This window comes from Pristiophorus japonicus, chromosome 4, assembly GCF_044704955.1.
Source record: "Pristiophorus japonicus isolate sPriJap1 chromosome 4, sPriJap1.hap1, whole genome shotgun sequence".
NCBI lineage: Eukaryota > Metazoa > Chordata > Chondrichthyes > Pristiophoridae > Pristiophorus > Pristiophorus japonicus.
In genome coordinates, this window is record NC_091980.1 from 139,197,416 (window position 1) to 139,214,227 (window position 16,812).

At 52.2% G+C, this 16,812-nt stretch overlaps 1 protein-coding gene across 1 annotated transcript in view; it reads right to left on the reverse strand.

Annotated features, from left to right (window-relative positions):
• Positions 1–16,399, reverse strand: part of LOC139263075 (E3 ubiquitin-protein ligase TRIM39-like) — a 146,110-nt gene extending 129,711 nt beyond the window's left edge. Inside the window, exons 1-4 of the mRNA XM_070878615.1 lie at positions 16,255–16,399; positions 14,960–15,190; positions 14,571–14,593; positions 4,162–4,295 (exon numbers count right to left, since the gene is read on the reverse strand). Coding sequence (XP_070734716.1) covers positions 4,162–4,295; positions 14,571–14,593; positions 14,960–15,190; positions 16,255–16,392 — 526 coding nt within the window. The 5' untranslated portion in view covers positions 16,393–16,399. The remainder of the gene's footprint in view (positions 1–4,161; positions 4,296–14,570; positions 14,594–14,959; positions 15,191–16,254) is intronic.
• Positions 16,400–16,812: the final 413 nt, after the last annotated feature.

Genomic DNA, 16,812 nt, shown 5'->3' on the forward strand with positions numbered 1-16,812 from the left:
GGAGAGAGAGAGGCTGGGAGGGGGAGAGAGAGAGACAGGCTGGGGAGAGAGAGAGAGAGAGATGCTGGGAGGGGGAGAGAGAGAGGCTGGGAGGGGGAGAGAGAGAGGCTGGAGGAGAGAGACAGGCTGAGGGGAGAGAGAGACAGGCTGGGAGGGGGAGAGAGAGAGGCTGGGGAGAGAGAGAGAGGCTGGGGGGAGAGAGAGAGACAGGCTGGGGAGAGAGAGAGACAGGCTGGGGGGAGAGAGAGAGAGGCTGGGGGGAGAGAGAGAGAGAGGCTGGGGAGAGAGAGAGACAGGCTGGGAGGGGGAGAGAGAGAGGCTGGAGGAGAGAGAGACAGGCTGGGGAGAGAGAGAGAGGCTGGGGGGAGAGAGAGACAGGCTGGGGGGAGAGAGAGAGGCTGGGGAGAGAGAGAGAGGCTGGGGAGAGAGAGAGACAGGCTGGGAGGGGGAGAGAGAGAGAGGCTGGGGGAGAGAGAGAGAGGCTAGGGAGAGAGAGAGACAGGCTGGGAGGGGGAGAGAGAGAGGCTGGAGGAGAGAGAGACAGGCTGGGGGAGGGAGAGAGACAGGCTGGGAGGGGGAGAGAGAGGCTGGGGGGAGAGAGAGACAGGCTGGGGGGAGAGAGAGAGGCTGGGGAGAGAGAGAGAGGCTGGGGAGAGAGAGAGAGGCTGGGGGGGAGAGAGAGACAGGCTGGGAGGGGGAGAGAGAGGCTGGGGGGAGAGAGAGACAGGCTGGTAGGGGGAGAGAGAGAGGCTGGAGGAGAGAGAGACAGGCTGGGGGGAGAGAGAGAGGCTGGGGAGAGAGAGAGAGGCTGGGGAGAGAGGGAGACAGGCTGGGAGGGGGAAGAGAGAGAGGCTGGGGGAGAGAGAGAGAGGCTGGGGGGAGAGAGAGAGGCTGGGGGAGAGAGAGAGGCTGGGAGGGGGAGAGAGAGAGGCTGGGGGAGAGAGAGACAGGCTGGGAGGGGGAGAGAGAGAGGCTGGGAAGAGAGAGAGAGGCTGGGGGGAGAGAGAGACAGGCTGGGAGGGGGAGAGAGAGAGGCTGGAGGAGAGAGAGACAGGCTGGGGGGAGAGAGAGAGGCTGGGGGAGAGAGAGAGGCTGGGAGGGGGAGAGAGAGAGGCTGGGGGAGAGAGAGATAGGCTGGGGAGAGAGAGAGAGGCTGGGGAGAGAGAGAGACAGGCTGGGGGGAGAGAGAGAGAGAGGCTGGGGGAGAGAGAGATAGGCTGGGGAGAGAGAGAGACAGGCTGGGAGGGGGAGAGAGAGAGGCTGGGGAGAGAGAGAGATGCTGGGGGAGAGAGAGAGACAGGCTGGGAGGGGGAGAGAGAGAGGCTGGAGGAGAGAGAGACAGGCTGGGGGGAGAGAGAGAGGCTGGGGGAGAGAGAGAGGCTGGGAGGGGGAGAGAGAGAGGCTGGGGGAGAGAGAGACAGGCTGGGAGGGGGAAGAGAGAGGCTGGGGGAGGGAGAGAGAGGCTAGGGAGAGAGAGAGACAGGCTGGGAGGGGGAGAGAGAGAGGCTGGAGGAGAGAGAGACAGGCTGGGGCGAGAGAGAGAGGCTGGGGAGAGAGAGAGAGGCTGGGGAGAGAGAGGGACAGGCTGGGAGGGGGAGAGAGAGAGGCTGGGGAGAGAGGGAGAGGCTGGGGGGAGAGAGAGAGACAGGCTGGGGGGAGAGAGAGAGGCTGGGGGAGAGAGAGAGACAGGCTGGGGGGAGAGAGAGAGAGGCTGGGGGAGAGAGAGGTAGGCTGGGTAGAGAGAGAGAGACAGGCTGGGAGGGGGAGAGAGAGAGGCTGGGGGAGAGAGAGATAGGCTGGGGAGAGAGAGAGACAGGCTGGGGGAGAGAGAGAGAGGCTGGGGAGAGAGAGAGAGGCTGGGGAGAGAGAGGCTGGGGGGAGAGAGAGAGGCTGGAGGAGAGAGAGACAGGCTGGGGAGAGAGAGGCTGGGGGGAGAGAGAGACAGGCTGGGGGGAGAGAGAGAGGCTGGGGAGAGAGAGAGACAGGCTGGGAGGGGGAGAGAGACAGGCTGGGAGGGGGAGAGAGAGAGGCTGGGGGGAGAGAGAGACAGGCTGGTAGGGGGAGAGAGAGAGGCTGGAGGAGAGAGAGACAGGCTGGGGGGAGAGAGAGAGGCTGGGGAGAGAGAGAGAGGCTGGGGAGAGAGAGAGACAGGCTGGGAGGGGGAAGAGAGAGAGGCTGGGGGAGAGAGAGAGAGGCTAGGGAGAGAGAGAGACAGGCTGGGGGGAGAGAGAGAGAGGCTGGGGAGAGAGAGAGAGAGGCTGGGGGGAGAGAGTGAGGCTGGAGGAAAGTGAGAGAGGCTGGGGGGAAATTGAGAGGCTGGGGGAAAGTGAGAAAGGTTGGGGGAGATAGAGAGGCTGGGGGAGAGTGAGGGAGAGGCTGGGGAAGAGAGAGAGAGAGAGACACGGGTGAGGGTGGGGGGGGAAGAGACACGGGTGGGAGGGAAGATGGATCATGTTCTTCCAACCCCCTACAAGGGACATCATTGGAGTAGATGATATCCAGAAGTCATGTCACTATTCACTTCATACCCAATAAACCTGTTAACAATCCGTACACAATGTCTGCCCCATCTATGGTGGGTGCGGCGGGGGAGGATGCACTTGCGCTGGGGTAAGGCACTTCGGCAGGGGGAGAGGTGCACTTGGACTGGGGTACGGGACTTTGGCTGGAGGAGGGATGTATTTGGACTGGGTTAAGGCACTTTGGCTGGGGGAGGGGTGCACTTGGACTGGGGTACGGACTTTGGCTGGGGGAGGCATGTACTTGGCCTGGGGTAAGGCACTTTGGCTGGCCCTGGCAGTCTCCTGGGGAGCTCTGAACTCTGTCGCTTCAGGAAGTCAAAGTGGATCGAGTTACAATTTGCAAAATTAGTGAGACCTTGGGATGGGCTGTTCCAGTTATACATTGCTGTGAAACTTTAGGGTGTGGCTTATCCTCCAAGGTGAGCAATCATAGACAAAGGGTGGAGCATGGTGGCCATTTTTGCAGTACAAATAAGCATGTCCTAGTTTCTCACCATTTAAAAAATATTCTGTTTTTCTATTGTTCCTACAAAAGTGAATAACCTCATATTTCCCCACATTATTCCCCATCTGCCACCTTTTGCCCACTCACTTAACCTGTCTCTATCCCTTTGCAGGCTCTTTGTGTCCTCCTCGCAGCTTTCTTTCCCATCTAGCTTTGTATCATCATCAAACTTGGATACATTGCACTCGGTCCCTTCATCTTCGTCATTAATATAGATTGTAAATAGCTGAGGCCCCAGCACTGATCCCCGCTAGTTACAGCCTGCCAACCGGAAAATGACCTGTTATCCCTATTCTCTGTTTTCTGTCTATTAAGCAATCCTCGATCCATGCGAATATATTACCCTCAACCCTATGTGCCCTTATTTGCATAGTTAACTTTTATATGGCACCTTATTGAATGCCTTTTGGAAATCCAAATATACTACATCCTCTGGTTCCCCTTTATCCACCTTGCTAGTTACATCCTCAAAAACTCTAATCAATGAGTTAGCCATGATTTCCCTTTCATAAAACCATGTTGACTCTGCCTAATCATATTATGATTTTCTAAGTGCCTTGATACCACTTCCTTAATAATGGATTCCAGCATTTTCCCGGCGACTGATGTCAGGCTAACTGGTCAGTAATTCCCTGTTTTCTCTCCCCTTCCTTTTTTGAATAGTGTCGTTACATTTGCTACCTTACAATCTGCCGGCGCCATTCAAGAATCAAGGGAATTTTGAAAGATTGAAAGAATGCATCCACCTCTTTTAGAACCCAAGGATGTAGGCCATCAGCTCTCGGGTTTTTGTCGGCTTTTAGTCTCCTTAGTTGGTCCAAGTACTTTTTCGCGACTGATATTAATGACTTTAAGTTCTTCACTTTCATTAGTCCCCTGGTTCTTCACTATTTGTGGTATGATTGGCAGTGTGTAACCCCGCCCCTACCTAGCCCATGGTGGGTGAAGCTCTGGCCCATTACAGTGAGGAATGTTTAAAGCAGGTGTCACTGGGGACTGAGGATTAATCTCAGGCTCCTGATCCACAGACACAGGGAGCTGATATTAAAGTTCGGGATATTCCCAGCTGTCTGAACACAACTAACCCCACCTGCTCTCAGTGCCTTATATTGGAGAAAAGCTGCACTATCTTACTGATGATTCCCAATATGTCTGAGTGGTACTTTTCCCATCCATTCAGCCTCTCTTGGATAAGTTGCAATATATTGGACAGGTTCAGGGTGAGCGCTGGAACATCTGGGTCTGTGACTCTCTGAGTCTCCGTCACTCTGGAATGAAAGAGGAGAGAATGTTTTATCAGTGGGACATTTCAGATCAGAAACCCAAAGGGGATCGAGTGATCAGAAGGAAGCACTGCAAAAAGGAGAGCGGTCCTCCTCACGGTCTGCGGGGCACTGACCTACAGCCTCATGAAGAATCTTCTGGTTCCGGTGAAACCCACAGATAAGTCGTATGAGGAACTGTGTACACTGGTTCGGGAGCATCTTAACCCGAGGGAGAGCGTGCTGATGGCGAGGTATCGGTTCTACACGTGCCAGCGATCTGAAGGTCAGGAAGTGGTGAGCCACGTCGCCGAGCTAAGGTGACTTCTGGACACTGTGAGTTTGATGGCTACCTGAAGCAAATGCTCAGAGACTTTTTTGTACTGGGCATTGTCCACGAGACCATCCTACGAAAACTTTTGACTGTAGAGACACCGACCCTCAGTAAGGCCATTGCGATAGCACAGGCGTTTATGTCCACCAGTGATAACACCAAACAAATCTCTCAGCACACAAGTGCTAGCAATGTTCATAAATTAACTGGAACTGTGTTTGCGAGCAGAAATGTACAGGGCAGAACCTACGAGTCTGCAGCTGCCAGCAGGCCTCAGGTGACCCAGATGACTCAGAGCACGCAACAAAGGATGAATGCAAGGCAATTCACACCTTGTTGGCGTTGTGGAGGCTTTCATTCAGCCTATTCATGCCACTTCAAAGGGTATGTTTGCAAGAACTGTGGAACAATGGGGCACCTCCAATGAGCTTGCAAGCTCTGCAAAACCTGCTAACCACCACGTGGCAGAGGAAGATCGGTCCATGGTGGATCAAAGCAATTTCGAGCCTCAGAGAGAGGAGGCAGATGCTGAAGTACACGGGGTGCACACATTTTCGACGAAATGTCCACCGACAATGCTAAATATAAAATTGAATGGCTTACCCGTAGCCATGGAACTGGACACTGGTGCTAGCCAATCCATCATGAGCAAAAAGATGTTTGAGAGATTGTGGTGCAACAAACACTTAGACCAGCCCTGAGCCCCATTCACACGAAACTGAGAACGTACACCAAAGAGCTCATCACTGTCCTGGGCAGCGCCATGGTCAAGGTCTCCTACAAGGGCAAGGTGCACGAACTGCCACTCTGGATTGTCCTGGGCGATGGCCCCACACTGCTTGGAAAAAGCTGGCTGGGCAAGTTCCTCTGGAACTGGGATGACATCCAAGCGCTATCACATGTCGATGAGGCCTCATATACCCAGGTTCTTAACAAATGTCCTTCTCTTTTTGAGCCAGGCATTGCAAACTTTTCCGGGGCGAAGGTGCGGATCCACTTGGTCCCAGAGGCACGCCCCATTCACCATAAAGTGTGAACGGTACCTCACTTGATGAGGGAGAGAGTGGAAATCGAGCTGGACAGGCTGCAATGCAAGGGCATCATCTCCCCAGTGGAATTCAGCAAGTGGGCCAGCCCGATTGTTCCAGTCCTCAAAAGTGATGGCACGGTCAGGATTTGCGGCGATTATAAAGTAACTATTAATCGTTTCTCGCTACAGGACCAATACCCGCTACCTAAGGCAGATGACCTATTTACGATGCTGGCAGGAGGCAAGACATTCACCAAGCTCGACCTGACTTCAGCCTACATGACGCAGGAGCTGGAGGAGTCTTCGAAGGGCCTCACCTATATCAACACGCACAAGGGACTGTTCATCTACAACAGATGCCCATTTGGAATTCGGTCGGCTGCAGCGATCTTCCAGAGAAACATGGAGAGCCTACTCAAGTCGGTACCACGCACAGTGGTTTTTCAGGACGACATATTGGTCATGGGTCGGGACACTGTCGAGCACCTACAAAACCTGAGGAGGTCCTCCAGCGACTGGATCGCGTAGGGCTGCAGCTGAAGAGGTCGAAATGCATCTTCATGGCAACAGAAGTGGCGGATAGCATTCGGCCCACAGACGCCAAGACAGAGGCTATCAGGAACACGCCCAGGCCACAGAACATCACGGAGCTGCGGTTGTTCCTGGGACTCCTCAACTATTTTGGTAACTTCCTACCGGGGTTAAGCACACTCTTAGAGCCCCTACGTGTGTTATTACGTAAAGGTGAGAACTGGGTATGGGAAAAAAAAACAAGTAATTGCTTTTAAGAAAGCCAGAAACATTTTATGCTCCAACAAGCTTGCTTGTATTGTATAACCCGTGTAAGACTTGTGCTAGCATGTGATGTGTCGTCGTACGGAGTCAGGTGTGTATTAGAACAAGTTAAAGTTGCGGGGAAGTTGCAACCTGTCGTCTATGTCTCCAGGAGCTTGTCTAAGGCTGAGGGCCGACATCATGATTGAGAAAGAGGCATTAGAGTGTGTGTTCGGGGTAAAGAAAATGCATCAGTACCTATTTGGCCTCAAATTTGAGCTGGGAACCGATCACAAGCCCCTCATATCCCTGTTCGCTGAAAACAAGGGGATAAATACTAATGCCTCAGCCTGCATACAAAGGTAGGCACTCGCGCTATCAGCATATAACGATACCATCCGCCACAGGCCAGGCACCGAGAACTGTGCGAATGCTCTCAGTTGGCTACCATTGCCCACCACGGTGGTGGAAATGGCGCAGACTGCAAACTTGTTGATGGTAGCGCAGCTCGCAGACTTGTTGATGGTCATGGAAGCGTTTGAAAATGATAAATCACCTGTCACGGCCCACCAGATTAGGACTTGGACCAGCCAAGATCCTCTGCTGTCCCTAGTAAACAAACTGTGTACTGCATAGGAGCTGGGCCAGCATCCTCGTTGAAATGCAAGAGCTAATCAAGCCATTCCAGAGGCGAAAGGATGAGCTGTCCATTCAGACAGACTGCCTGTTGTAGGGTAACCACCAAGTGCTACCCAAAAAGGGCAGGGAGACATTCATCTCGGATCTCCACCCGGGTATAGTAATGATGAAAGCGATAGCCAGATCCCACGTGTGGTGGCACGATATCAACTCTGACTTAGAGTCCTGTGTATGGCAATGCAGCGTGTGTGCTCAGTTGAGCAACGCACCCAGAAGGCACCACTAAGTTTGTGGTCCTAGCCCTCCAGACCATGGTCGAGGATCCATGTCGACTATGTGGGCCCGTTTCTCGGTAAAATGTTCCTGTGGTGGTGGATGCTTTTTCGAAATGGATTGAATGTGAAATAATGTTGGGAAGCACCGCCACTGCCACCATTGAAAGCCTGAGGGCCATGTTCGCCACCCACGGCCTGCTTGACATACTGGTCAGTGACAACGGGCCATGTTTTACCAGTGCCGAATTTAAAGAATTCATGACCCGCAATGGGATCAAACATGTCACCTTGGCCCCGTTTAAACCAGCCTCCAATGGGCACGCAGAGCGGGCAGTACAAACAATCAAATAGAGCCTTAAACGAGTCACAGAAGGCTCACTCCAAACCCGCCTGTCCCGAGTACTGCTCAGCTACCGCAAGAGACCCCACTTATTCACAGGGGTGCCCCGGCTGAGCTACTCATGAAAAGGACATTTAAAACCAGACTCTCGCTGGTTCACCCCAACCTGCATGATCAGGTAGAGAGCAGGCGGCAGCAACAAAATGTAAACGATGGTCGCGCCACTGTGTCACGGGAAATTGATCTGAATGACCCTGTGTATGTGTTAAACTATGGACATGGTCCCAAGTGGATCGTGGGCATGGTGATAGCTAAAGAAGGGAGTAGGGTGTTTGTAGTCAAACTAGACAATGGACAAATTTGCAGAAAGTACCTAGACCAAACGAGGCTGCGGTTCAGAGACTGCCCTGAGCAACCCACAGCAGGCACCACATTTTTCGAGCCCAAAACACACACCCAAAGGATCAACGACACCACCCTGGACCAGGAAATTGAACCCATCACACCCAACAGCCCAGCAAGGCCAGGCTCACCCAGCAGCCCTGCAGGTCCAACAACACGCCAGCCCAGCGAGGGCACAGCCAACACACCAGAACAGACATTTGTACCGAGGCAGTCCACCAGGGAAAGAAAGGCTCCCGACTGCCTCACCTTGTAAATAGTTTTCACTTTGACTTTGCGGGGGAGTGATGTTGTGTATTTGTAAAGTATGCCACCAGGGAGCGTATCCCCTGAAGTCCCAAGGGATCCAAGCATCCCTTGGGAGCACTGTATATAAGCTGGCCCCTAAGGCCTGTTCCTCACTCTGGAGTATCTTAATAATGACTGAGGTCACTGTTACTTTAACCTCCCTGTGTGCAGTCTCATCTGTGTTAGGAATACAATACTAAACTGTATTGTATCTCACACTACTGTATATAACTGTATCTTACCATGCTATACATGACTGTAACTAGATATGACCTGTAACCACAAGCATACTTTACCACCAGGGGTGCACTTGCAGGAGACACTGCATACCTGTTCCACACAGGTATGTCAAGGCAGATCTCAGGCAAGTGTGGCACTCGAGAGCTGTGAAATAAAGGTGCAGGTCCAGAGTGACCTTGACTTCAGCATGTGCCTCGTGTAAGTCTGTACTGCAGGGTCAGGACTTTAAAGTGGCGACGAGTTACGGGATCACAGAATCCACAGAATGGCTACCAACGGCTCAGATGAGAAATACAATGCTGGAGACAATTGGGAGGACTTTATAGAAAGGCTCCAGCAAAGCTTTATAACCAAAGACTGGTTGGGCGATGATAAGGCAGACAAGAGAAGAGCCCATCTCTTGACCAGCTGTGGCTCGAAAACATACGCCTTAATGAAGGACCTGCTGGCACCCGAGAAACCAGCAAGAAAGTTGTTTGAGGAGTTGAGCACATTGGTGAGAGACCATCTGAAGCCAGCGAGCAGCCTACACATGGCCAGACACAGGTTCTACAACTAAAGACGCTGTGTGGGCCAGAGCATACCCAACTTTGTGGCGGAACTTCGGAGGCTGGCTAGTTTATGTGAGTTCTCCGATGAACTAAGGAGAGGAGTACTGAGAGACTTTTTTATTGAAAGAATAGGCCACGCAGGCATATTCTGAAAGCTTATAGAGACCAAGAACTTGACCCTAGAGGCAGCAGCACTGGTCGCACAGACATTCTTGGCAGGAGAAGAAGAAACGAGGTTGATCTATACTGCGGGTACGACAACTAACGAAACATCGGAACAAGGGGTTCACAGCGTGATACGAGCCAATACCCCCACACACAGAAAAAGGCAGGAGAGCAGGCCTTCAACAGCAGGCAGTGGCACCAGAAGCCAGCAAGGGCCACATGAATGGCCGTTCACACCTCATCAACCCACAGTGCGAGTAATCAACTACAGACTGAGAGAAGCTCAAGAGAGATCAGCCAGACTCAGCTCATCCTTCTGAAACAATGGAAGGGGTCTGTGCTGGAGATGTGGGGGAGGCACTCAAGGGGGTGTCAATTTCAGCATGCTGTTTGCAGAAACTGCAACTGTACAGGGCATCTGGCTCGCATGTGCAGAAAAACAACAGCTCGGCTTGTATATGAATCAGAAGGGTCAGAAAGGGGACCAGAAGACAGTGGGGGCAGTGCCCGGGACGCCGGGGTACAGCGGGTCAACACGATCAATGTCCACTGTTCTTACAACAAGATGCCTCCAATAATGATGAGGGTCCTACTCAATGGGATACCCGTCAACATGGAACTGGACACGGGAGCTAGTCAAACTCTCATGAGCGTCCAACAATTTGAAAAACTGTGGCCGCACAAAAGCACCAGACCAAAACTCACAAGGATCGACACCAAACTAAGGACCATACCAAAGAAATCGTCCCATGCTCTCAGTCACACACAAAGGGACGGTGAACCGACTTCCCCTGTGGATTGTCCCCGGAGATCTCCCAGCACTGTTGGGGAGAAGCTGGCGAGCAGAACTTAATTGGAAATGGGATGATGTTCACGCCATTTCGTCAGAGGAACAGACCTCCTGCTCAACAGTTCTAAGTCGTTTTGAACATCTCTTTCAGCCAGGTGTGGGCACCTTCAAAGGGGCTAAAGTTAAAATCTACATCACACAGGAAGCCAGACCGGTCCATCACAAGGCTAAAGCTGTGCTTTATGCGATGAGGGAAAAGATTGAAAATGAACTGGACCGGCTTCTGCGGGAAGGCATTATCTCACCTGTGGAATTTAGCGACTGGGCAAGTCCCATCGTCCCTGTCATGAAGCTTGATGGATCCGTACGAATCTGTGGGGATTACAAGTCTACCATAAACAGAGTCTCCCTACAGGACCAATACCCGCTGTCCAGAGCGGAGGACCTATTTGCCACTTTGGCTGGAGGAAAACTTTACTTAAAACTAGATCTCACATCTACGTAAATGACGCAAGAACTGACCGGAGAGTCTCAGCTACTCACCACCATCAACACACATCAAGGCATCAGGTCGGCAGCTGCTATATTCCAGCGCAACATGGAGAGTCTGCTCAAGTCCATCCCGGGGACGATTGTGTTTCAAGATGACATACCCATCTCCGCAATTTGGAGGAAGTACTAAAGCGATTGGATCGGGTAGGCCTAAGAGTTAAGAAATCCAAGTGTCTGTTTCTCGCGCCCAAGGTTGAATTTTTGGGCAGAAGGATTGCCGCTGATGGAATCCGCCCAACAGAATCCAAAACCGTAGCAATTCGTCTGGCACCCAGGCCCCGGAATGTCTCGGAACTGCGCGCCTTTCTCGGGCTACTCAATTGCTTTGGGAACTTTATGCAGAAGTTGAGCACGCTGCTGGAGCCTCTCCACGTGCTACTCAGAAAGGGGTGCGATTGGTTTTGGGAGGATGCCCAAGATCGCGCCTTCAATAAGGCATGCAATCTTCCAACAGTGTTTTAGCCTTTTTTGACCCAGGTAAAAAGCTGGTTCTTACATGTGATGCATCAGCGTATGGGGTCAGGTGCGTTTTACAGCATGTCAAAGATGTGGGTAAATTACAACCCATTGCTTATGCTTCCAGGTCACTTTCACGGGCGGAGCGCGGGTACGGTATGGTTGAGAAGGAGGCGCTCGCGTGCGTGTACGGTGTCTAGAAGATGCACCAATACCTTTTCGGGGCCAAGTTCGCGTTAGAAACTGACCACAAACCCCTCACGTCCCTGCTATCTGAGTTGAAGGCAATAAACGGCAATGCCTCGGCGCGCATTCAGCGGTGGGCACTCATGCTGGCGTCTTATGACTGCACAATAAGACACAGACCAGGCACAGACAACTGTGCCGATGCGCTTAGCAGGCTACCCCTGGCGACCACGGAAGGGTCCGACGAACAGGATTGTGAGATGGTCATAGCAATCAATGCCTTTGAATCCACAGGTTCGCCCATGACGGCTCGCCAAATCAAAGCCTGGACGACCAGCGACCCCACGTTATCCTGAGTCAAAAGATGTGTTTTAACTGGTGACTGGGCAAAGGCCCGCAATGCCTGCCCCAAGGAGATCAAACCTTTCCATAGGCGCATGCATGAACTATCACGACAGGCAGACTGCCTGATGTGGGGCAGCCGAGTAGTTATGCCCTTGCGAGGCAGAGAGGCGTTTGTCCGGGAACTCCACCGCGAGCACCCGCGGATGATCCTTATGAAGGCCATAGCCAGATCCCATTTTTGGTGGCCTGGCATTGACGCGGACTTGGAGCTCTGCGTCCGGCGGTGCACCATTTGTGCCCCCGGGGAGGCCCCCCTAAGCCTCTGGCCGTGGCCCACCAAACCGTGGTCGCGGGTGCATGTAGACTATGCGGGCCCATTCATGGGTAAAATATTCCTCGTAGTCGTCGATACATTTTCAAAGTGGATCGAGTGCACCATTTTAAACTCGAGCACCACCTCCACTACTGTGGAGAGCCTTCGAACCATGTTTGCAACACACGGAATTCCTGACATATTGGTCAGTGATAATGGTCCGTGCTTCACCAGCGCAGAATTTCAAGACTTTATAGTTGACCACGGCATAAATCACGTTAAGATGGCACCGTTCAAGCCGGCCTCCAATGGTCAGGTGGAGCGAGCAGTGCAAATCGTTAAACAAGGCATGCTAAAAATCCAAGGGCCCACGCTGCAGAAACGCCTGTCGCGACTGCTGCTGGCATACAGATCTCGTCCGCATTCGTTGACTGGGGTTCCCCCCGCGCAACTATTGATGAAACGGATGTTAAAGACTAGGCTCTCATTAATCCTCCCAGACATGCATGAAATTGTTGAGGCAAAGCGCCGGAAGCTAACTGAGTACCATGACCGAAATTCGAGGGGGAGGTGGAATGAGATAGGGGACAAAGTGTTTGTGCTAAACTATGGCAGGGGTCCCAAATGGCTTGCAGGGGCAGTAACAGGCAAGGAAGGAAACAGGCTACGGGTTGTACAAATGGACAATGTCCAAACCTGCCGGAGGCATGTAGACCAAGTAAAAAGTAGATTCACCAACAACACTGCAGAACCAGAGGCAGACTACAATGTGGAACTCACACCACACCTGGTGGACAGACAGAGGGAACAACCTGAGAAAAGGGCAGTCTCAACAGTCAGCCCAGGCGAGATACCAGCAATCACACCAAAAGAAAAACAGGCACCAAAACAAACAACTGAACCATAACTAAGACACTCCATGCGAGAGCGTAGACCACCTGAGTGACTGAATCTATAAAGACAATAAGACCTTAGGGGAGGATGATGTTATGCATCTCACATTACTGTATATAACTGTATCTTACCATGCTATACATGACTGTAACTAGATATGACCTGTAACCAAAAGCATACTTCACCACTAGGGATGCACTTACAGGAGACACTGCATACATGTTCCACACAGCTCTATAAAGGCAGATCTCAGGCAAGTGTGGCACTCGAGAGCTGTGAAATAAAGGTGCAGGTCCAGAGTGACCTTGACTTCAGCATGTGCCTCGTGTAATTCTGTACTGCAGGGTCAGGACTTTACAAAAGTCGGCTGTGTTCAGTCCAGTTTCTCTGTACTGGAGCCTCATCTTTCCATTATTGATCATTATTATTATCCCGAGGGTCTCCAGTCTGTGCCCCGCTCTCTGCAGGAACACACTCACTACAATCATGTGAAGTGAGGAGAGGAGAAGGAACAGTCTCCCAGGGACATGGGGTTGGTGGGATTCCCTCACAAATGTCTCGATTTTAACCCCGGCCCCCCCGACGGGCGGGAGAGGGTCGGGGGTTAAAACCTCGGGATTGAGTAACCTGACCCCAGCCCGACCCTGTTCCCAACTATTTCAATTTTAACAAACACAAATCAGGCCATCGACAAGGATCCTGCGAAAGGCAGGCGGGGCCTAATGAACAATGGAAAGTGTGGGCCTGAGGACATAATGGGGGCGGTGGGTGGGTGAAATGTGAGTGTGGGTCAGGGGGAGGCCTGTGCTGTCGGCTCCCCGGCAGCAGATCCGAGGCGGGAGGAGTCGACTGGCCAAGATAAGTGCTAAAAATCTGCTCCTTTTAGCACTGCTTCTGGGCCCGGAGGAGCAGGAGAGCCCCAGGCCTCACAAGGAAGCCTTTGACCTCCCTCAGCCACAGCCCCCGCTGCCTCCCCCCACCCCCCGCACCCCCCCAGAACCTCTGCTTCCCTCTGCACTGAGTGACGGGGAAAGCCCCCATGGTTGGGTCTCCGGCTGCGGCCTCCTGCCGCTTGTTTCACTCCGTCCGCCGGCTAGGCCGTCAATTACCGACAGGTCCTCCACATCCCCGACTTTCCCAAGTTAACAGCCACCCCACACCCTCCCCACCTCCCCGGTAATATCGGGGTCAGAGTGTCCAGGGACACTGACATTACTGGGACATCTCAGCACCCACTCATTTCTCATTTAGTGTATAGAATGAGCCAATCACAACACATCTTATTGTCACCCTGACACTGGGATCTGCCTCTCTCCTCATTCGCCATGGACTGGTTGATAGAACAAGCCAATCGCACAGCACTTACTGACCCAATGGAATAAAGCTGTCACTGACACACATGGAGCCTTTCGGAAGTCTCGGTTAGATACAGGTCACTGCAGCTTTCTCTCTCTCTCACTTCCTGTCTAACAGCTTCCTGAGAAGCTCGACACACCGATGGAACAGCCCATGTCACTGCCATTTCCCACAGGCTGCCTGAGCCAAGAACCCCTCAGGCCCCAGTTACACATCACTCAATATTCCCACCATTTGAAAGCTCCTTATCTGGGAAGGTTTCCAAGCCGTGATTCTACTTTCACTCTTCTCCCAGATACAGGTGAAGGTTCCCTATCAGCAGCAGGTACTGTGTGATGGAGAGGGACTTACCTGGAAAGGAGCTGCTTCGAGTTCTGTGAATAAAGGGAGGAGATCAAACCAGGCAACGACCAAACCAAGATCCAATGGAAGCAAATCGTGAATTTGGGATTGAGAGTAAAGAGTTCAGTCTGTAACAGTCGGTGGGGCCAGTCACAGGAATGGGGAATAATCCCACATTTCATTGCACTCCATCCTGGGGCAGCACCAACACTCTGAGGGCAGGGCTGAGGGGGCACTGACACTCCGAGGGCAGGGCTGAGGGGGCACCAACACTCCAAGGGCAGGGCTGAGGGAGCAGCACCTATGCAGCAACAATCTTCAAACAATTCAGCCCTCACACCAGCCTCACAGAAAGGCCCCATTCCCCAGCCATGGCCCTGTTTATATTGAAGATGTACCTGAATAAAGGAGAGAGGGTTCCTCTGTAGCAGACTCTGGGTTTCTCCATCTATTAATGTAATCTGTTCTATCCTCTTGTTTAATGCTTCAGAACAGTTTCTAATCTGTGCGAGAGCTCGGAGCCCCTCCTCATCGATCAGTGTCAGTGCGTATTCTTCATCTTCTTCCAGCTGTCTCCTCCATTCAGAGAAGCTCTTCGATAGCTTTCCTTTCAGCTCCTTGATTCGTGTCTGAAACCCAAACCAACTCTCATTACAAACGGCCCTTCCACACAGTGTTACCCTGAGCACACGGCACTTTCCAGGGACGGGACAGTTTGTTTAGATCACCACTTGATCACCCGTTAAAGATAGACAAGCACTGGGTGTCTACTGGGAGAGGAAACAGAGTTTAACCATGTTACCTTGACCCTTGAGCCTAAAAGAAGGAGCGCTGTGTTTAGACTGTGTGTGGCACTGCCACCTGGTCCACCCACACCAGGAGTGATGGCTCCAGTTTTGGTGCCCACACCTGGTGAAGGAGATCGAGACTCTGGAGAGGACAGGGCCAGAATGACACATAATCTGATGGAGTTTAGTTCTGAGGATCGGCTCCAAGAGGTCGGGTGATTTAGAGAAAGGCAGGCCGAGAGGGACATGATTGAGGTGTTTAAAATGATGGAGGGATTATTGGACTCACTCATTGGGTGAGGTACTGGAGATGGATCGGGATGGTAGGACTAGAGGGCCTGTGTATAAAATCCATAGGCACAGAGTTAGGTTAGAGGCCAGAGCCCTCGATCTCTGGAACAGACTCCCTGAACATGTGGTGGGTATGGAGTCACTACCACCCTTTAAAAGGGAGCTGGGGAGGAATTTCCCCGAGCTTGTCCTGAATTGGCTGCAGGTGTTTATTCTCTCTCGGTTTGCCTTTCCCAGGTGAGTACATGGTTCAGGGTGGATCAGTGGTGTGTGTGATTGAACCCTGACTGCATGGGGCAGGCTCGTTGGGGCTAATGGGCTTTTCTTCCTCTTCCTTTCTATGTTCATATGATACAGGCTTCAGGGCAAGTTTCACCTGCCAGCCTCTGGCTGTGTGTGTTTCAGTAAATCCAGTGCCCAAGTGATGGAATAATATTCCCTGGGAGGGGCAGGTAGAGTTAAGCAGCTCCCCTCACATCAAACACACGGGAACTCCGTGTAATCAGTGACTCGGCCCCAACACAACCAGCCTGGTTTGGAAGCCTGTTTCTGATGTGTTCATTGACTCAGTGGGGGGACAAACCCTTTCTAAATCCAGCTCCACTTTTCCCTACCTTTATTTCAGCTTCTGATCTCCCCAAGTCTCGCTGTTTGCTGGAACAATTCTGCTGGACTCCCCGAAGCTTCTCGGTTTCTCTCTCCAATTCTTCCTGTAAAGGCAATTGGAAAGGGTTTAAAATCACAACCTGCATTTATATAGCGCTTTTAATGTAGTAAAACATCCCAAGGTGCTTCACAGGAATGTAATCAGACAATAATTGACATTGAGTCAAAGGAGGAGATTTTAGGACAGGTGACAAAATGCTTGGTTGTTGTAGGTTTTACGGAGTGTTGCAAACGGGAAAAGGGAGAGGTGGAGAGACAAACAGGTTTGTGGAGGGAATTCCATAGCTTAAGGCCCAGACTGCTGAAGGGACGGCCGCCAATGGTGGAGCAAAGGCAGTCTGGATGCACAAGTGGCCAGAATAGGAGGAATGTCGAGTTCCCGGAGGGTTGTAGGACTGGAGGGGCTAATAGAGATAGGGAGGAGTGAGGCCATGGAGAGATTTGAACACAAGGATGAGAATTTTAAATTCGAGGTGTTGCCGGACCGGGAGCCAATGTAGGTCAGC